Below are 21,983 nucleotides of genomic sequence, written 5' to 3'. Positions count from 1 at the left end.
GCTACCAGGGAAGCCCGGAAGTGACATTTGAGTTCAGTTCTATGAAAGCATTTATTGAGGCTTTATTTTACAGAAGTGAATACCTCTGGCTGCTCTCAAGGAGTTTTTAGGAGAGGCATATCTATCTATCTATCTATCTATATCTAATATCTATATATAAAATTCTAACGTGCAGTAATAGATAAATAATAGAGGTATTGAAGTAGGAAGTAGTATAGAGGTAGAATTGATTCATTTTCTAATGGAAGGGTTGGGGAGAAGGGTGAGAAGAATAGCTGTGAAAAAAAGTTTCCCAGAGGAGGTGATATCTAAACTGGGTCTTGAAGTTTAAAAATGAAGATTTCAGGGCTTCCCTGGTGGCGCAGTGGTTGAGAGTCTGCCTGCCAATGCAGGGGACACGGGTTCGTGCCCCGGTCTGGGAGGATCCCACGTGCCGTGGAGTGGCCGGGCCCGCAAGCCATGGCTGCTGAGCCTGCGCGTCCAGAGCCTGTGCTCCGCAACGGAGAGGCCACAACAGTGAGAGGCCCACGTACCGCAAAAAAAAAAAAAAAAAAAAAAAAAAATGAAGATTTCATTCTTTATGTGGTATGAAAAATATGGGTGATATGGTAAGGGTGGAAAAGGTGTGTGGGAAACAATAGTTGACTGTTATCAGAAGAGAATCTTCATTCATTCATTCAACAAACACATATTGAATACTTATTAGAGGTTAGGCACCTGGTGAGGTACTAGAGATAAAGTAAAGGACAAGAGAGTTAATGGATTGTACCACTGTGTACCAGGGAGTGTTGGGGACTGAAGTTAAGATAGGAAAAGAAATGAATCTGATAGGTTCTTTCCCCATAGGTGTTAATGAGCCATGGAAGTACATGAAGCAGTGTTCTGACATGGTCAGAGCGAGTATACATCACTTCTGTAGCAGTATGGAGACTGGCTGTGAGGGGAGTCAGGGTAGAGGCAGGAAGACCAGTAAGAGGCCATTACTATATTCTAGATGAGAGATGAAAAGAAAAGGATGTATTTGAGCAATATCTTGGAAATAAGGTTGACAGTACTTGGTGTTAATTAAGTATGAAAGATTAAAATAGAAAATAATTGAGGATGACTCCCAGATTCGGGGTTTAGTGGTTGTGTAGAATGGAAGTAATTTCTAACAGGATCAGGAATACAGAAAGAATAATAAATTGGTTAAGAAAGAAAACAAATTGAGTTTTGGATGTGATAAATAGTTTGAGGTGCACATGAAATACCTAAATTCTTTTTAAAACATGATTTAATCATCTAAAATTAATGAAGAAAACCATTGAGGACAAAGTAGAAACAACATTATGCAAAGTAATTTATTTCTTTCACTTTATGATCTCATTCAGGGCTTCTCCTTTCTCCCAAGTTCAACATGGTGTTAAAAGATAGTTGATAGAGGCCGTTAAGATTTACTTTTCAGTGGAATAGAAGGACTACATTTTCATAAAACTTCTCCTTTATCTGCTTTATCAGATACAAGCTACGAGGCATACCATCATGAGAAAATTCTTACTTTCTGCAATAGAAAGTAAACTTGGAGGGGAAGGATGCTGAAATTCTGATACAAAGGCAAATATTTATTTTCAGTTTCCAGTGCTAAAGCTTTCTATTCCTGGAATGGTGGCAGAGTTCTAACTTAAAATATTTGAAGCATGACTTACAGATACCTATTTTTAGGGCTTATATTCAACTCATTAAAAACAGTTTTTTAGTGATCAATACAGATAACTGTAGTTTATAGTCGCAGGCATAGGACGGGATTTGTTCAGTCTGCATTAGCAAGTTTTTCTTTAGATGAAATGGTCCACTGGGGCACTGCATCTTTTTTAGCACGTCTAAGCTTTTTTTTTTTTTTGGCACATGGTTCTTGATACAAGGGAACTTAAGGTGAAAAGCAACAGCCTCCAACTCTATCCCTTCTTATCTTCACCTCACTCCTGTGAAAATCATTCTTCTGGTAGTATTTCTTGATTCATCAATTTCAGATAATATCCAGTTATGAAAAATACGAATTTATCTGCTCTTGCTTCTCCATTTTGTCTACCATTGTTTAGTGTTTTGTTGATTTTTAAAATTCCCTTATTGTTCACTTTTGTAACATTAAATAATATATTTGCTCATGAACTTTTGATAGGCTACATGACAAGCTGTTGTGACAAAAAGATTCCAAGTAGAGTGACTGACATAAGTAGAAGTTTATTTTTCTCCTCCATGATAGCCTAAGGTAGGTAATAGCCTAAGGTTGAGTTGGCTTTGCTTCATGATCTGTTAAGTCTGCCTTTCTCAAGTAGCTTCCATCCCAGTGTCCAAGTGCGCTGTTGCAGTTTTTGCCATTTCCCAGGGGAAAGAGGAAGTCTAAAGCAAGTAACTTTGTCTTTAAAGGAGGTGACTTGAAAGATCACACATCATTCCACTGGCTAGAACGTAGTATCATATTCACAATTAGCTGCAAAAGAGGCAGAGAAATGTAGCTCTATGTTCAGCTAAAATTTCAGAGCATTGTATTACTAATATGGAGAAGGAAGAATGGATTCTAAGGGTCCAGTTAGCATTTTGCAGTCTAGTTAATATCTCCTAATTCTCTACTTTATAAGATGGGGGTCCTGATACTCTCACCCTTTATTCTGCCTTTCTTTCCAGGCATTCTTTGCATTTTGTTAGCTATATACATTTTCCTTTTGTTTTATTTATTTATTTATTGGCTGCATTGGGTCTTCATTGCTGCGCGGGCTTTCTCTAGTTGCAGCGAGTGGGGATTACTCTTCGTTGCGGTGCATGGGCTTCTCATTGCAGTGGCTTCTCTTGTTGCAGAGCATGGGCTCTAGAGCGCGGGTTCAGTAGTTGTGACACACGGGCTTAGTTGCTCCACGGCGTGTGCATTCTTCCTGGACCAGGGCCCAAACCCGTGTCCCCTGCATTGGCAGGTGGATTCTTAACCACTGAGCCACCAGGGGAGTACCTTTTGTTTTAAAATGTGAAGTTACTAATGTTTACATTCTGTTCTGCAACCACAGCCAAATCTTTGTCTATAGGTTGTCTCTAAAATCTTATTGTTTTATATATTGTTTACTTACAGGTCAAAAAATGAACTGTTACAGTTCCTTTTCCTTAGGGCCAGGGTCATGATCCCTGAGCCACTGGGAAGGACAAACTTTTTTTTTTAGCATCATGGCAACGAATATTTTTTTTCTTACATTTATAGATTGATTAAAATCAGGGCACTCTGTTTCTAAGGTCTGCATCTGGGCACTGACTTATTAGATCAGTAAGAAGGTACAGAGGATCTGGTTAGTGCCCAGGGAGCTTTCAGTCACTTCAGGAAATGAAATCTTCGTAATCAGTCATTTTATTGTCACCAGGAGCTACTCAATCAGTTTTGCAGCTGAGTTCTTGAAGGGTTGGGACTAATTTGTTAGCTACAGACGATCCAAGATGAAGTAACTCTCTCCTAGCCTTTATGTCTGGATATGAGAGGAGAGCTGTATCTTCTGACCATGGTAAGAATCTCTTTGGGATACTTAGGAATAGAAGGGATGACTAATGAGAGAAAGACCCTGGGCTTTTCAAAGTGGTCTCATTGTTTTTAACATTGGACTTCTCAACCTTCCAGACCCTGTTGTTTTCCTAAACAAGGACAGCAATCTGGAGCATAAGAGTCCCTGCCATTGAGGATTTTTTTTTTTTTTTCGGTACGCGGGCCTCTCACTGTTGTGGCCTCTCCCATTGCGGAGCACAGGCTCCGGACGCGCAGGCTCAGCGGCCATGGCTCACGGGCCCAGCCGCTCCACGGCATGCGGAATCCTCCCAGACCGGGGCACGAATCCGTTTCCCCTGCATCGGCAGGCGGACTCTCAACCACTGCACCACCAGGGAAGCCCATTGAGAAATTTTTTAATATACTACAGGAGATTAAAATAGACCAGTTCAAATTCTGGCCCCAGTACTGGCCGTATGACCTCACGCAAGTTATTCTCTGAACCTTAGTTTCTGCTGGAACACATAATCCCCAAATTCCAGTGACTTAAACCACTGAAGTTTTATTTCTTGCTTGTATTGCATGTTCATTGTCTGTCAGATGGGAACTCTGCTCCATGTCTGCTATTCCAGGATCATGGTTAATGGAGCAGTCATCATCTAATTATAGAACATTGCTGATCGCTGTTGGAGAGAGAAAGAGAGTTCTGGAGAGTCTCACGCCAACAATTAAGTGATCTGTCTTAGAAGTGGCACACAGTATCACCGTTCACAACTTATTGCCCAGAACTAGTGACACAGTCTCAAGAACCACAGGGGGCCAGAAAGTGCATTTCTACCATGTGCCTGGAAAATGGAGAGCCAGAAATGTGGGGCAAATAGCACTAATGACTACCACATATAGCAGTTCCTACCTCAGGGTTGACATGAGGATTAAATGATATTAGATACACATATACATGATCACCTCGTGCAGGTACTCAAAAATGATTATTAGTAATAATATCATAATAATAAGATGCACACATGCAAGATATTTGAATAACAATATAAGGTGGGACTAAAGATTCTTATAAGCCATATAAGACTATACCATGCAAGTGCAAGTTGATGTTATTATTATCCAGTAGATATTAGAAGATAGAGCATTAGAGCTAGATCTGTATAGTTATCTGTCAATAAATGATGGTTGAAGTTGTTAGAATAGGTCAGATCTGTAAGAAAGAGATTAAATAGTGAGAAATACAGAGGGTACTAAAGGGATATCCCTGGAGTTTAGTCACAGTTTGGAAATCAGAAGGAAATAGAGAAGGGCCAGAAAGGGAGGAAGAAAACAATACTGTGTAGAATAGAAAAGTCAAGTGAAGAATGTTTTCAGTAAGAAAAGTCAACCATATAAAATGTCACTAAAAGGCATTGAGCTTCAGTTCTGTGAGTTCCACAGGGAACAAATTATCAACAGGGAATGTTACTTAAGGAAGGAATCGTAGTATTAATTTAGAGGTATGTGTGTGCCAGGTGCTCCTCTAGTAGCAATCTTGCAAGGAAACTATTACAAACTCCAGACATACAGATGAGACTTTCAAAGCTCAGAGTAAACCTTGTCAAATGAAACATAACTAGTCAGTGAGAAGGTTTAAATTTGAACTCAAGTACTAGAAAAGCAAAACTGTATTGTATAAACACAACAAAACGAAACAGTTAAAAAGACTGAAAAATTCTGAAGGCATTTTTTAATAGTAATCAAAAGTGATTTGTTTGTATGGGTTTTGCTTTCCTGTTGGCACCTTTTAAATATTAAGAAAAACTTTTTAGATGAAACACATGTAATGTAGACACTGAAACCACATTGTCTGTGTAACCAATGGACTGTGAAATCAATATATATATATATATATATTTTTTTTTTTTTTTTTTTTTTTTTGCATTACGCAGGCCTCTCAGTGTTGCGGCCTCTGCCGCTGCGGAGCACAGGCTCCGGACGCACAGGCTCAGCGGCCATGGCTCACGGGCCCAGCCGCTCCGCAGCACGTGGGATCCTCCCAGACTGGGGCACGAACTCGTGTCCCCTGCATCAGCAGGCGGACTCTCAACCACTGCACCACCAGGGAAGCCCAATATATATATTTTAAAAGAAAAAGATTTGTGTTCTATATTGGTGATAGAAGTTTTAAAACATTAATGTGAGAATGAATAAATCCCTGAATTTGACTAGATGCTTTACAAAACAGGAATCCTGAAAAAAAGATAGCGTTTAATAGAGTTATAATTAACATCAGAAGATGGACTTAATGTCCATAATTCTATTTTATTTAAATTTATTTATTTATTTATTTATGGCTGCGTTGGGTCTTTGTTGCTGCATGCGGGCTTTCTCTAGTTGTGGTGAGCAGGGTCTACTCTTCGTTGTGGTGTGCAGGCTCTCATTGCGGTGGCTTCTCTTGTGTCGCGCGGGCTCTAGGCGCGCCGGCTTCAGTAATTGTGGCTCGCAGGCTTCGGTAGCTGTGGCTTGCAGGCTCTAGAGCGCAGGCTCAGTAGTTGTGGCACACGGGTTTAGCTGCTTCACGTCCTGTGGGATCTTCCTGGACTGGGGTTTGAACCTGTGTCCCCTGCGTTGGCAGGCAGATTCTCAACCACTGCGCCACCAGGGAAGCCCCATAATTCTATTTTAATTATACCATTGGTGTACCTTCTTAATGGACACAGTGTAACCCTAGCATTGTCAATATTAGGTACAATTCTTTATGTCCTTTTCTTACTTTTTATGTGAACTGAATAATAAAGAAAACACAGATGCCACAACATGTAGATAAAAAGGAGTTTTAGCCTAATGTTTTCTCCAAATGGCTGTATGACCTTCAATAGGCCTCTTTATCTCAGTTTTGCTATTGACAAAACAAGTGGTTTGGATCAGTTCATCGTTTCTCCCACTTTTTTTCCACTGAGATACACATGATGGATGATGTTTCATGAGCAACATCCTCACGTAGTCATACACAGATGATGATCATAGACTGAGGAACAGATGGTCCAAGCTGTGCATTCCTGGTGCTACTTCTACTTCCACCATTTTCTCTTTAATTTTTGGCTACGTTGGGTCTTTGTTGCTGCGCGCAGGCTTTCTCCCACTCAAGAAGACATTTCAGAAGGAAATGTGACATTATTAAAGAGATAACTCTAATTTCATCCTAGTTGTTTCGTTAAAAACTTTATCCTCAAACTTCAGCATCTAAAGACAATTTTAAACAAATTACTTGTGAAACACCTTTCAACTAATTATTTTACCTTTGTTGGGTGGTCACTTCATGTTCAAAAATCTATGTATTAGGTGTTAATCAAGATTTTTTTCTGGTTCTAAACTTATTTAATGATACAACTTCTATTATTCTCAATCATTTCCAAAAGTTTGTATTCCTTGATTATTCTACTAGCAGTATATGAATTAATAGTACCATGTACATGATATGGGTTCAGTAAATGTGAGAATTTATCAACAAATTAATTTTCCTTTTCTGGAGATAGCACTAATTCACAATTTGTTTTCTTATCCCCTAGCAGACATATACTTTTGTGAATTTCAAGGAGTGGTGCTGAGAAAATTGGGTTGTAGCACTCTGACTGTTACTTTCAGAAATCTGCCATAACTATTCTACTCACTTTGATAGAATAGCTCAAAATTTTGCATTTGCATTTGTCCACAGACTAGATGAAGTAAGAAATGTACTAATTAGCTCTAGAAGTAGTAAGAGGTCTACATAGTACTGGTATTATTTTCTAACCATTTGTTTTTTGCTAGACAACATGGGGTAAGTTATAAATGTATTCCTCTGTCTGCCGTTCACTTACTCAATGAGTGCTTATGAAATATTTACTGTGCTTGTTACGGACCAACCAGAGGGCCAGACCAGCAGTTCGCAAAGCATGGACTAAGGACCCCTGGCATCTGGGAGCTTTGCAAGGGATTCACAAAGGCAAAACTATTTTCAGACTAATGCTATGACCTTATTTTCCTTTTTCACTGTGTTGACATTTGCGTTGATGTTGCAAAAGCCAAAGCAGGTGAAACTGCTGTTGTCTTAGTGTGAAGCTAGGCAGGGGTAGCAAACCTTAGCAGTCATTCCATTCTTCACTAACATCCAAACAGGAGAAAAGGCCATTTTTACTTAAGAATGTCCTTGATGAAGTAAGATTTATATTAATTTTATTAACTCTAGATCTTAAGTGCATATCTTTTTATTATTCTGTGTGAAGAAACAAGAAATACACTTTTTTTTTTTTTTTTTTTTTGTGGTACGCGGGCCTCTCACTGTTGTGGCCTCTCCCATTGCGGAGCACAGGCTCCGGACGCACAGGCTCAGAGGCCATGGCTCACGGGCCCAGCCGCTCCGCGGCATGTGGGATCTTCCTGGACCAGGGCACGAACCCGTGTCCCCTACATCAGCAGGCGGACTCTCAACCACTGCGCCACCAGGGAAGCCCAAGAAATACACTTTTACAAAGAGCTTCCGCATCACAAAGTACAGTGGCCGTCTCCAGGAAAAGCACTGGTGCGCTTGTTTGAAACAAACACCATTTCACTTGACAGAATGACCGACAGATAAATGATGGTTATTTAAACTTGGGTATTTGGCAAGTATTTTCTCAAAAATGAATGAAGTGATTCTGTCACTTTAAGGAAAACAACTGACTGTATTGTTGGCAATGATAAAATTCGAGATTTCAAGTTAAAAAATAAAATTTTGGAAGGCTTGTATCTGCCACTGTGAGCTTGACAGCTTCTCAACATTTAAAGATTTATCTGATGAAATCAGTGGTGATATTAGTGAATATTTTTGATATTGATAATGTAATGTGTCAGCACGTGAAAGATCTGCATAACCCATTGAACCAATGTTTTCCAAACGAACAGTGCGTGATGTTACATAATCATGCAAAGTTAAAAGATCCAGTCAAAATGTAAGATAGACCAATGAAATTTAATGTAATAGTATGAAAAATTCATTGATAATACATAGTTTTAGATTATCATTGTTGAATTTTGGTGTAATATCAAAGAAGAATGTCTACAGTTATCTGAAAAAGCTATTAAAATATTCGTCCCTTTTCCAACTGCTTATCTGAGTGAGGCGAGATTTCATTCATAAATATACTTCAACCAAAACAACATATCACAACAGATTGAATACAGAAGCAGAGATGAGAATCCAGCTGTTTTCTGTTAAGCCAGATATTAAAGAGACTTGATTTGCAAAAAAAGTGTAAAACTCTTCTCATTAAATATATATTTTGTTTGTTTTGGATAATATAGTTATTTTTCACTGAAAATGTCATTTTTGTAATGTGTATTGTTATTTTTATTTTTGTTATTCTTAATGGAATAAGCAAACGTTTTAAAAATTACTCAGCTTTAGTTCTAATATAGTAAATATTGATGGGTATAACCACATAAACGAAAAGCATTTGGGGTCCTTGATAACTTTTTTAGGAGTATAAAGAGATCCTAAGATCAAAAAGTTTAAAAAATGGCTAACCCTGGAGATATTGAAGAAAATGTTCTTCTTTATGCAACTTTTCTTCAGTTCCCAACCCCCCATATCCCTGCCACTCCCTCTCCCAAAGCTGGAGGCAATTCTCCTTCCCCTGAAATTCCATGTACTTTACTTCTACCTCTGTAAAGGCATTGAGTACATATTTTATGTTTCCATCTAAGCTGATATGTTTTTTGACAGCACAGACTATATCTTACATCTTTGCATATTCCTCAGCTCCTAAAACATTGTTTTCCATGTAGTAAGAATTTATACAGGTGAGCTGAGAAAAATTTGGTATCTTAAAATTGTTATCTCTAGGGACTTCCCTGGCAGGGGAGTGGTTAAGACTTTGCCTTCCAGTGCAGGGGGTGCAGGTTCGATCCCTGGTTGGGGAGCTAAGATCCCATGCCTTGAGGCCAAAAAACCAAAACATAAAACAGAAACAATATTGTAACAAATTCAATAAAGACTTTAAAAATTGTCCACATCAAAGAATAAATAAAATAAAATGTGTCTATTTAAAAAAAAAAGTGTTATCTCTAAATGGTTTGGAAGATTGAGGATTCTGAGTAGCCAGGGTTCTATTGTTTCTTATAACAAATAAAGAAAGATCTCTGCTTAATAAAAGAGATGCCCGATTCTGCAGTTTGGCCAATTGATTTTGAGAAGTAAATGACTGATTGATCATTCATTCAGCAAACATTAGTTGAGCATAAACTGGGTGCCAGGTATAGAACTTTATTGTAGACATTTAAATTAGTGGTTTCCAAATGCTAGTCCATGATGAAGTGTCTTCTTTTCATAAAGAAATGAGAAAAATAGCAACAATGAAATGTTTTCCCACAAAACTTAAATATATTATTCAAAAGTATATGTTCTTTATCTTGAGATTGCTTTCTGAGTTCTTGGTGTTAATATAATTTTCTCTTCTGATATTGTGGTGAGATTAGGGTTTGGCACTTTTTGTTTTTATTTTGTCCTTACCTGACAAAATTCAAATTTGTCAACTGTTGGCTGGCCCTTGCAGTCTTGGGGGGACATTTTACTAGCTGGTGGAAAACCACTGATGTAGACATTCTTTTGGCATTTATCGGAAAGGGATTTGACCTTTAGGTGGTTTGACCCTTTAAATCCACTAGCACAATCAGCTCATTTATTCTTGAGCTAATTATCAACTTTGTAAGTTCCCCGCTTCACTGTTTATATCATCTCTCTCTGGCAGTTGATTGTTCAACTGCAAGGAAAGAAGTGAAAGGAAATAAAAATAAACCCAAACCCAAAAGCTAACAAACTAACGTTAGTCAAATTTTGGATGTCAGAGTTCTAGGGGTTAAAAAAGATGGAGAAGTAAAAGTTTTTGACCAAAATAGGGCATTTGAATTATCTAGATCTGAAGTCAGATTGCACTTTCAACTTCCCACCTCTTCACAGAAACTGCTGATTCCTATGAAGGAACCAACTGGTTTTAATTTAGATTCTTACATTTAAGCACCATTAACAGTTGAGATGGCAGAGATAGCAGGGTGGGAAATGATGATCCAGAACACTCATTTCCATAGAATCAGTTATTTATATAGTCATTCTTTCACTCAATAAATGAATGGCTGTTAGGTGCCAGGTATTGGGATACAAAGATGAAAAAGACACTGTCCCTATGCCTAAGAGGTTTATAATCTAGAAGAGGGAGACAGAGATGTAAGCAAATCAGTGCCTTGAAAATTGTTGTAGGGGCTATGACATCATGCTTTGTGCCTCACTAGGGGCCCAAATGGGAGAAGTTAGGAGTGGTGGGAGTTGGGAGTGGTGAAAGGACAGTAAGGATATGGAATGAGGAAAGATGTGGAGGTGGAAATAGGAAACAGCAGACCTATTTGGGGGACGTTATGAGTATATTGGTATAGCAGGAGCATGGGGTGGGTTGGAATGTGGAGGTATGGCAAGAGAAAGTGGTGAAGAGTTAGGCAGCAGCTAGATATAGAACTTTAGTTGCTTTGTTCAGGAATTTGGATGTTATCCAAAGGATTCACCAGAATGTGTTCTGTGGGATGGCGATAGGAAAGGAAGGGGTTTTGTAAGGTCAAAACCATTTGAGAGGCACCAGTTGAGAGAAAGTTAAGCAGGTGCACTTTATTGTAAAGCCTCTCAGATCCTTTATATTGTTTGAAGGGGTATTGCCTGTTTCACAGAACATGGTTTGGGAAACCCTGCAATATGCAATGGGGAATCATTAAAAAATTTAAGCAGAAAATTATAGACAATTATGTAATCTAATTCTGTTCTCAACACATAGTGTAATACTGCTCATTAGGTATTGTTCAACCCACATTTTTTAACACCAAATAACTTCCAAGTGACGTGCTAGATGTTCTGGGAGATTAGAAAGACGTGTAAATTGTGTCTGGCATTAAAAAAAATATTGGTTTTCTATAAATGTTATTCATCGGTGCAATTATTTGAGTCAAAAGCAATACAAAAGTGAAGAAGTTGAGGACAAACTTGAGGAACTATAGATTTTCTGGGTGGCTTTTGCTCAGTGCTGATTTCTAGCGGGTGTTTAATGCTAATTCTTTTCCCAAAGATTGTCACCACTTAGAAGAATGTGCTTCTTTTGCCTCTTTTTGGACTTAGGATTGTTTCTGGCTAGGGTCCTCATCCAGGCAGCTCAGGGAGCACAATGGGAAAAAAGCTGCCTAATTGAAACTCAGATTCTTTTGCAGGGAGAGTGGGCGGAGTAGCTGTTGGTTTGTTTGACTCTCAAAAGTACCATATCATCAACATATTGAAGCTTTGGTAGGTGCAAGTGGACTCAATTCTAGGCATCTTTAGGTTATATATCCTAAAGATGTATCCAAGGCGTTTAGAGAAACGATTTGAAGGTGAAAGGGAAAGAGGAGCTGCACGTGGTGGGACAGAAAGATTAAATCTATCAGCCACATTGTCTATTAGGAGAACATAGAATCAGAGTGTCTAGAGTGGATTGGTAACAACCTCAGGCTTTTCATTGCCAATTGTGTAGTGGTCAAGAGCACTGGTCCTGGAACTATAACAGATGGCTTGGGTTCAAATCTGTTAAATCTTTCCGTCCAGTTACTTAAGGGCTGTGCTTCTTACCAGCCGTTAAAATCTTATGTAGATTACTTAACCTCCCTACGCCTCAATCTCTACATCTAAAAATGGGAAAATGATAATATGTACCTTATAAGTTCCTGATGATTAAAAGAGCTAATAAATATGAAGTGCTTAGAACGGTGTCTGCCATATGGCAAGGGTTTCATCGACTTTTATCCTGAGGAGATCTTTATCCTACCATGGAAATCAATCCAAGAGTAGTACGTTTTCTGGCCTAAATAGGATTCTATGTTTGCAGAATGGCCTGCTAACCCTAAATAGGATTGGGTATAAATGGACTGTTAGAAATTTCCGATTCATATAATTCTGAAATAAAGCAAATATTTGTATATTTAAATAATAGTAAGAGCTAATGTTTGTGAGCATATACTATGTGCCAGGAGTTATTTCAAGCACTTTTTACCAATTAACTTATTTAATTGTTATTTTTGAGTTGAGGAAGCTAAGGCACTGAGAGGGTAAGCAACTTTTCCAAGGTAATACAACTCCTTAGGAGCCGGCCAAGGATTCAAACTCAGGTAGTCTGATCTCATAGATCACACCCATCCATTGTGATATATCTTTCATCTAAATGTATTCTGCATTTTAGATTGGTTTGTCAGTGTTTGATTTCATTTATTGCAAACATAAACTAAGAAAAACTAAGTGGGGACTTCCCTGGTGGCCAGTGGTAAAGAATCCGCCTTGCAACGCAGGGGATGCAGGTTCGATCCCTGGTCAGGGAACTAAGATCCCACAATGCCGCGGGGCAACTGAGCCCGTGTGCCATAGCTGTTGAGCTCACGCGCCTCAACTAGAGAGCCTGCGTGCCACAGCTACAGAGCCCATGTGCCCTGGAGCTGGTGCACCACAACAAAAGATCCCGCATGCCTCAACAAAGATCCTGCGAGCCGCAACTAAGACCCTATGCAGCCAAAAATAAAATTAAAAAATAACTAAATTTTTTTTTAAAAAAAAGAAAGAAAAACTAAGTGGAAGAACATTAGTTAAAAACTAAATTTGTTAAAAAAAATTAAATTTGTTAAATCATTTCAGCATAAAAATATTCATTTTTCTGTTCTAAAGAACAGTTGCTCCTGGTGTCACATGTTAGAGCCATATTAACTATGATCCTTTTGTGGAATATAACTATGAGTTTGATTTCACCAAGGCATCCAGATGCATGTATCCATTCTTTAGAACTGTTTTTCACTTTCCACCTCAGCTACATTTTTTCAGGGTAGTGTGTACGTAATGTCACTTTATGTGCATTTTTGCAAAATTAGCTACTTTTTCAGTTATCCTTGCAAACATTAAAATAATTAGGGTTATATCAAATCCTAACCTGTGAAATGCATGCTTTGTAGGATTTGACAATGGAGAGCACTGTGATAAATTGTACTTTTGCATTCTTCAGTGTAAAAAAGGTTAGATAGCTCTAAAAGTAAACACATTGTTGCTCTACTTTGTTGGTGCTAATGTAGCTGGGTTCACTTTTAAAGAAAACTGGGCAAAACTAATTTGCCACTAGATGGAGCCCTGGCTATTTGGGTAGAAATAAATGCAACCGGCAGAACATTAAATCACTCCGTCATATCATGCTGGAGGGCCCCCTGGTATTTGAGGCCCTCAGCTTTTCATTGTAGAATGCATCTTTGTTCTTTGCCTGACCTGCAGAGTGACATCACTCCCTTTCTTCCTGTGCGCCGGCTTTGACACAAGCCAGATGGCCGTGGCCATCGGTAGGCGCGCAGGCCGCCTGGTACAGCAGTTGATGAAACAGGATAGGAAGACGTTTTATAGTCAGCTGCAGGAGCACAATGAGGCTGCAGCTTTGCTAAGTAATTACATTTACCGTGCGTACTTTATTCCTCACAGAGAAGGTCACAAGGAAAAAAATACATTTTTATTTATAGTGTTGTGAGGTATAGACCTTTGATCTTTTATTAGTCAGTAGTCTGCTCCAAAGGAATGCTCTCTTTTCCCTGCTCTGCAGTCACTCGTGAAAAATGACATGTTTATTTATGTTTAATGGTTCTTTCAGGCTGTGCATTGTGATACTTACCTTCCCTCTTCCTCCCTTTTGTCTCCAGTTAGTAACACAAAAATGTTTTAGTTTTGTAGTGAGTTTAGTTTGGAGAAATCAGAGTTCAGGCATGTTAATACAAGCAGATTTGTGTCAGATATACTCCAGAATGATTTGGTAAAATATATTACTGTTTATTATGTGTTTGTTCTTCGAGGAGGTCAGAAGACACCAGGAACAGACTTTTGTTTTTGGGGGGTGGGGTGAGGGATGAGGGTCAGGAAATGAACGAGACGTTAAATTTATATCCATTTTTGGACACTTAGTAGTTAAGGTCACTTATAATGCTAATTCAAAATGAAATATTAGAAGTTACTGTTAATTTAGTATCTTCCACCTTCATTAGAAGTTAATCTTTACCAACTGAAAAATTGTACAAAACTTTAAAGAAAATCCTAGTTGAACTTTTCTTTAAAGTTTAACATTCACACAGTTTTGAGATCCTTCCACATGATTCATTTCCAAAAGCTTTAAAAAATATTTTTACCTTTTTTAAGGCTAGATTTTGAACATTATTTACAGAATTGATCTAGAAATTATAAATCATAAAATCAAATGAAAATTCATGGTTGACATGCCTTCTTCAAACTTAACACTATTTATAAAGTGAAGCCTCCTAGTTGTCCTTAGGTTATTTGACTCTATTTTTTTTAAATATGAAACTCTAACAAAAGAAATCTCTTAATCTTACAGTATTTTGCAGTCTTCTCCAGGGAGGGAGATTTGCAAATAATTGCTGGAAGAAGGCAGCGTGGTATGAGGAGAGAGCGGGACTTTGTAGTTGTATAGAACAAGGTTTTCTAATTTTTTTTCCACTGGCTATTTGCTTTGTGCCCTTGGACCTTTGAGCCTTGGCTTCCTCACATGTGTATTGGGTGATAAAACCTACCTTCTAGCTTTATTGTAAGAATTAAATGACGTAATATATTTATATTTGGCCCTAGACAGTTCCTGTCACTTGTTAGGAACTCAGTAAATGTTAATTCCTTTCAACTGTTTTAAACTTCGTCTCTTTTCTCAACCTCTTGCAAAATGTGTTCACAGATTACACTGCTATTATATAGTGTGTATTTTATTCATAAGATATAAATAAGCCTGGGTTGAAAGTAAGCCCACCATATGAAAAATAGGCATTTGAAATTTATTAGCACTGTGTGTGTGTTCAGTTCCAGATAAAACCGTAACCATCAATTGTGCAGTGAATGTGTTTAACATTTGTGATGTTTTAATTTGTTTTTGTTTTCTTTTTTTGTCTTACTCAGCTCTTGCCACTGTTCTTTGCCTCTCGTTTTGTTGGTGAAGATATCACAGTGATGTCTGCATTCAACCTGCTGCATTTGGTGACAAAGAGCCAGCCAGTAGCCCTGCGAGCCTGTGGGCTTCCCTCAGGTTGCTGCTTCTTGTACTATACTTAGTAAGGGCACTGGTCCGGGTGGGGGAGTGTTTCTGCTGCAGGAAATGATACACCATAATGCTTTGCTGAATTTCGTTTTCTTTTACTTGGGCCCTAATTTGAAGCCGGAAATTGGTTATAAATCACCACTCTACTTTGAGTAACATTCATTTCCACAGTCCTTACAACCCCTGGAAACATTGTCCAGTTTCCTTGCTCAGTATATAATTGTCACTAATATTTCATGATATCTTCTCGTTCTTTAACGCACACTACAATCTGAAAATCGTAATGTTCATAAGAGGTTGGCAGCCTTGATAAGAAACTGCTCCAAATCACACAAAATAGAACATTCATCTCGTTAAAGGATAATGAAAATGCTTTTCATTCCACATGTGGTCATTCCTTTAGAAAGAAAAAATTAAAATGAGCAACTTTAGTGTAATAAAGTTAGTTATTATAAAGAAAACATGTTCTATTTAACAATGACCAAATAAAGAGAACTAATATAGCATGTGTTCACTGGTTCTTAAATTAGAGCCACCACCCTTTTTAAAAGTGGGAGTTTAAGCATTTAAACAACTGAGACATAAAAGTCCAAAATTTTATTATGTGCTTATTTCATGTTTAATATTTTAATTTTATTATGAAAATCACTATGGCCAGATATAGTCTGTGAACATTATTGTCAATATTATTTATATTTTCTTTTAGTATACGTATCTCTATTACTATACTGTATAAAGAATTTAATTCCAACTCATTAAATATTCATTGAATATTAACTATGAGTGCCAGACATTGTGTGAAGCAGTGAGGATACAATGATAAACAAGATCAAGCCAATTTCTTTAACAAGCACAAGATGGAGTTGGAACTGTGTGAAGACCATTGAACCATATGGTGATGATAAGACTAGACTAAAAGTATTTATGCCTGGGATGTTAGGGGAATCCAGAGGATGCTTCTAGCTCTTTGCTTAGGGGAAGAGACTTTGGAAGGGAGGGAAGGTCTCTGAAGTTTAAGGAGGGCTTCATGGAGGATATAGTGCTTGAGTTAGCCAGATGTCCAAGGAGAGGGAAGGACATTTCTAATATATGAAGTAGTGTGGGAAAAACATGAAGACCTGAAAGAGCAAGGTATGTTCAGAGAAATGCAGGTTACTTAATATGGCTAGCTTGGGTAGGTGAGGGCAAGTAGAAGAGGTAAGGAAGGTAGCCAAATCATGAAGTGCCTTATATGCCTTATATTTTAAAAAATTTAAGTCTTGGGGAAGGGAGGAAGGGGGAGTAAAATGACTTGATTTGCATTTTATAAGGATTATTGATTTAGTATGATGGAAGGTTCAGTGCTAGTTCCAGATATTTCTATGAGAAGGTGGAGATGGCAACTTAATTAAAAGGCTTAATTAGAAGGATAAGGCTTTTGTCTTGAAGCCGTACTTGAATAGTAAATGCGCTATTTTTTTAAAAAAATAGATTTTATGTCTATTTGTGGTGACTTGAGAGGCCAATGAAGCTTAATGCATGGGGTCCACAACCACTCTTCCTGACACTTTCGCTTCCCCTACCCCGCCATGCCCCTGCATGCCACCATTGAGTATGCTGGAGGAGCTTGAGGCTGGAGGGACTCATGAGGTACTGAGAGCCTTAACAATGATCATTACAGTAGGTTTGGGAAGAAGGGGATAGATAAGACAGAAATTCAAGTTGTAGGACTGACAAGGTTTATTTGTTGAATTGTATGTAAGCTTGAGGGAGAGCATCAACCAATGTAGTTCCTGTGCCATGTGGAACTTTTCCATAACGATATACTACATATAATAATTGTAGTATGAAAATTATTTAACTGATACATAACCATGTTTTCCACTGGAAAAAAAAAAAAACCCAAGATATGAGAGCACTAGCATAGTTCTTGTAACATGAGTTTGTCATACACCAAGGAGGCTAAGTATTTACAGAAGCTTATTAATTAACATGGTATCCCTCAATATATGACAACTGTGGGAGTAAAGTGTTTCATAATGAAATTGTTTAATCAAAATATGTGTCTTTAAATTTTGATATCAAATGATTCAAAGATAAATTCAACAAAGCTGGTAATGTTTAAGAAGTAACCATTATAGTACAATGCTTGAGCACACAAATTCTGGAATCTGACTGGATCTGAATTCCAGCTTTGCCACTTAACTGGCTGTGTGCCTTGGCTTCCTTGTTCGTAAAATGGGGATAATAATAGTACTTACCTGAAAGGGCTGCTGTGAGAATGAAATAGGTTAGGATGTGGAAAGCGCTTAGAACAGTGGCTGGCATGTAGTAAGCACTATATATAAATGTTCACTAGTTCACTGTAGACATCTGTATCAATATACATACATATATATTTTGTATTTTTCTAGTACAATAGACTTTTAAAAACATTTAAATATGTCCCATCTTTCATTTAACTATTTTTACTTTAATCGGAACCACAAATGCACTTTATGTTTGAGAAATAACCATCTCAATCTGTTGTTTTGATCTCTTTATTTTACTTATACATCCTGCTGAACCAGATTCAAGTCCTATAAACATACAACACATTTCTTTTATTCTTACTATCCAGTACTGATGGAAGCTCAGAGAGACTCGGTCTTTCTTACTTAGGGCTTGTAAACCCATTTTATTTTGATAAATGATTTGACTAAAATAGTATTCCATAATTTCTTAGCCATTCAAGCACCCGGTATTTTTTAAAGTGTTATGAGACTCAGTCTTCCAGTGTCCACGTATTTTATAACTTTGATGTTAGCAAAATCTTTGTTACCATCTATTTCTCTGACAGAATTTTACTCTTAGAAACATAAATATGTTGAAGAAATTGCTAAGTTTAACAATAATGTGAAACAAACTATTTAAATTTTGAAAAATGAAATGGAAATGGAAATTCTGGTCTTTATCATTTTATACAAGTAGAAAGGGAAGAGGTCAAAATTGGAGATATAGGAAATTAAGGTAAAAGTTTGACGTCTTGCTTTAATTTACTGTTCCCTGGTCAAAACCCTTTGCAACAAAAATCTCTGTAAATCAAAAAGATTTCTGCTCCCTAGCCAGTACCCTACTAATTGTAGTTTTTATTCAATATGAAATAATTCCAGAACTGAAAAATAATTGGAACAGGCTCTTAAAGTTGATTATAACTGGATTGACCTATATGAAGGCCATATTCCAGAAGGCTGACCTATCATTTTTCAGCTTCGACTTCCTTTTCTTCTTATTTTTAAATAAGGCATAATTTCAATTTAGAGCTTATTAAGTGCATCTGAGTTATGGTTTGCTCATGTTTGTAATTAAAGGTAATTTTTTTTTCTCTCAGAGCTCTTCTTAATTTCCTATAGCAGTTTCTTTTATGTATTAAAAAGAGCACTGGAATAGGAGTCAGAAAACTAACCACAGCTTTGTCATTAACTTGTGAGACCTTGAACGTATCAGTAAACCTCTCCAGATCTCAGTCTCTTTATTTTTCAAATGAGGAATTTAAATTAGATAATCTATTCAGTTCTGAAATTCTGCGATTTTATGAACTGTCATTGTTTTTACTTTGGCTTTGGGTTAGTCAAATCTTAAAACTCAGTACTAATTAATGGCTGGGAATTTATAGAAAAATCTGCTTGGTTGTGGTGGGAGGACAGAAATATTTTCCATGTTTGAACATTAGAATTCCTTGCATCTAAATCAAGACTGAAGCATTATCTTAGGAGGGATTAGAAAGCACAATTTTATACATAGTTTCACTGCTTGATAGAAATGAAGTCTAATTGTAGGTTAGACTAGATATCATGGTAGCTTTCAGCCAAGTGAGAGTATTTGTCTAAATAGTACTAATTACAGTGATAAATTGTGCTTTTCTCTAACATCATACACATAATATGTGGTTGTTACTCTTGACTTTAGTGGCATATTTAACAGTCTCCATGAATTGAAGAGCCACTCGGCAGTTTATGCAGCTTGTAAAGATATTATGTCATAATATTCCAATGCAGAAATTAGAAGTCTTAAAGACAGAAATTTTGCAAATGGTGTTTGCAAGTCATAGACTATCATCTGTGTAAGTACAGCTCTCTAAGAATCAGGGGCTTGTGGCTCCAGAGCTTAGCACAGTGCCTGGCACTTAATAAATATTTGTTAAATGAATGAATAAACATTTGGAAAGTTTACATGTAGGTGAAGTGATAGCTATAACAGACAGTACAAATTTATTTGAGGCTCTTTTGGGTCTCAAATAAATCTAATGAGGACGTTAAATTAAAGTTCATAGTTTGGTTGCCTTTTGAATATATTGTAAAAAAACTTTCTCTTTTCTCACTTTATTGCATTAATACAATATGGTAGATTTCTCAGGTATAAATCACATTGTAGCTAAACAAATAACAACAGCACACAAAAAAAATGGTAACACAGATTCAAAGTATATTATCCAAACTTGCTTTTACTTTTTCTCTCAAACAATTTGAGTTTTGGTGATAAACTGTTTGAGGAAGGGAATAAGTACATATTACACTTACCATGAGAACTAAGAACTCTGGTTCTTTTGATTGATTTTCTCTGGAGCAAATTAATATTGTTTGCTGTGCTTTAAGTTCTGCATTTGTAAAGAGGAAATACAGATAAGCACCAGAGCAATATCCATAAACAAGGAATACTACTATTCAAGTTTGAGCTGGCAATATTTCATTAATAGCATCTGACATTGTATTTACCTTAAAGAAAATTGAAGTCATTGGTGTGTTGTTCACTTACTGAATAGATTAACTTTCTATATTAGTTTTAATTTTTAACCATTTTGCGTCCTGAAAACACGAACCATTTCCATGTTTTTTTGTGGGTTTTTTTGATAAAAGTTATGGCTTTTCTCCTCCAGAAAATACATATGTGCACCTATACAATTTTTCATATAATTTCAAGATTTTTTATTAGATATTCTGATACTCATAAGAGAGGTCTCTTTGACCACAGATTCAGAGCCTGCCTTCTAAACACAAAACAATATAAAAACTCTAGTCAGAATGTATAATTTCCGATTTCTGTATTGATATCACCAATGAAATTCTCTCCCATGAGTTCAGTTTAATGCCTTCTATTCTCCAACTTCACCATTCTTACATGTTCATCTTACCTAACTTATTTATTTACATTGAAAGTGCTTTGGGGGAGTTTTTTTTTTAAGAAACAAATTTTTTTTAAAACAATAGACATTCAAATTTCAACTCCCCTAATTCACAAAATAATTTGCAATTAATTGATTGAACGGTATCTACTTTTCCCAGTAGATGGCACTAGATTTACATTCTTTTACCGCATGAAAGGTTATTGATATCATTAGCACATAGGTGCATTGTGAAAACTTAAAAGTATGTAAAGAATATTCAGTTAAGAACACATGGATTTACAACCACAAATTTTTCTGCTTAGATGATGTTCAAACAGTATTTGTAGAGTGCAAAACCTTTTTCCATTTTCAACAGGATTCCAACTCCCTTGTGCTTGGACATCTCATCGAAATTGTCTATCATGTGTAGACTTTCTGTAAACTAAAACACGTTTTCATAAATTAACTTATCTTGTATCCAAATAGCTGATTTAACAGTAATTTATAGTTTTATATGTAGCTAAATTTTCTTCAGCAGACCACCCAAGAATTAAAGAAAATTTCACATTTTGTTTTGCTATGTTTTGAATTTTTATAGAATCTTGAAAATGTTATGAGTTTAACATGTTGACTGTTAAGCATGAATCCTTTTCTGCATGATAGAAATGCTTGATAGAAGTGCTAAGAAAAATTATATGTAAAATGTTGATTAATGAGTACTCTAATGCAGCTATATTCTTTTCTAAAACAAAATGTTTTAGTAGCTCCGTGATATAACAAAGTATTAGTTGATGCTGAAAAGTTGCTGTACAGCATATGATTATTAGATGAGTTTTAAAAGTCGTTTGTGCACAAGGCTAAATTGCTATAGTATGATAAATACATCTGTATGAATAAGGTGTTGGGCATATGGTTTGTTAAATGTGGATTTTGTTAATTTTTTCTTAAATATAGAATAAATTCTTCACATACATTAATAATTATAAAATACATAGCAAAATCTAGTAGCAACAGAGATAAAATGGGCATGAACAAAAAATAAATTTTAATTTTGTTTGAGAAATTCTCTAATTAACGACTAAAGAATATAAAATATTTTCAGTTCTGAAAACAAATGATAATTCTACAGAGTTAGTTTATCTAGACAATATGCACTTTTGGGGAATCATATAAGTAGAATTATTAGAAGTTTATTTATCTAAACATGTTCACAGTAATTTACCTGACAGATCATAGA

At 36.6% G+C, this 21,983-nt stretch overlaps 1 protein-coding gene across 3 annotated transcripts in view; it reads left to right on the top strand.

Moving 5' to 3' along the window:
• MSRB3 (methionine sulfoxide reductase B3) overlaps positions 1 to 21,983 on the top strand; it is a 166,013-nt gene that overhangs the window by 16,540 nt on the left and 127,490 nt on the right. For 2 of the 3 annotated variants that reach the window (XR_004351935.1, XM_032647042.1), the window contains exon 2: positions 15,486 to 15,612. Coding sequence is in view for 2 of the 3 variants with exons in the window: in XM_032647042.1 (XP_032502933.1) it covers positions 15,537 to 15,612 (76 nt within the window). In the remaining variant the exon portion in view is untranslated. The remainder of the gene's footprint in view (positions 1 to 15,485; positions 15,613 to 21,983) is intronic. The other variant, XM_032647041.1, reaches the window with a different exon arrangement.

The sequence above is a fragment of the Phocoena sinus genome, chromosome 10, assembly GCF_008692025.1.
Source record: "Phocoena sinus isolate mPhoSin1 chromosome 10, mPhoSin1.pri, whole genome shotgun sequence".
Taxonomy (NCBI): Eukaryota; Metazoa; Chordata; class Mammalia; order Artiodactyla; family Phocoenidae; genus Phocoena; species Phocoena sinus.
Note: the sequence above shows the minus strand (reverse complement) of the source record. Positions and strands in the feature narration are given on the sequence as shown.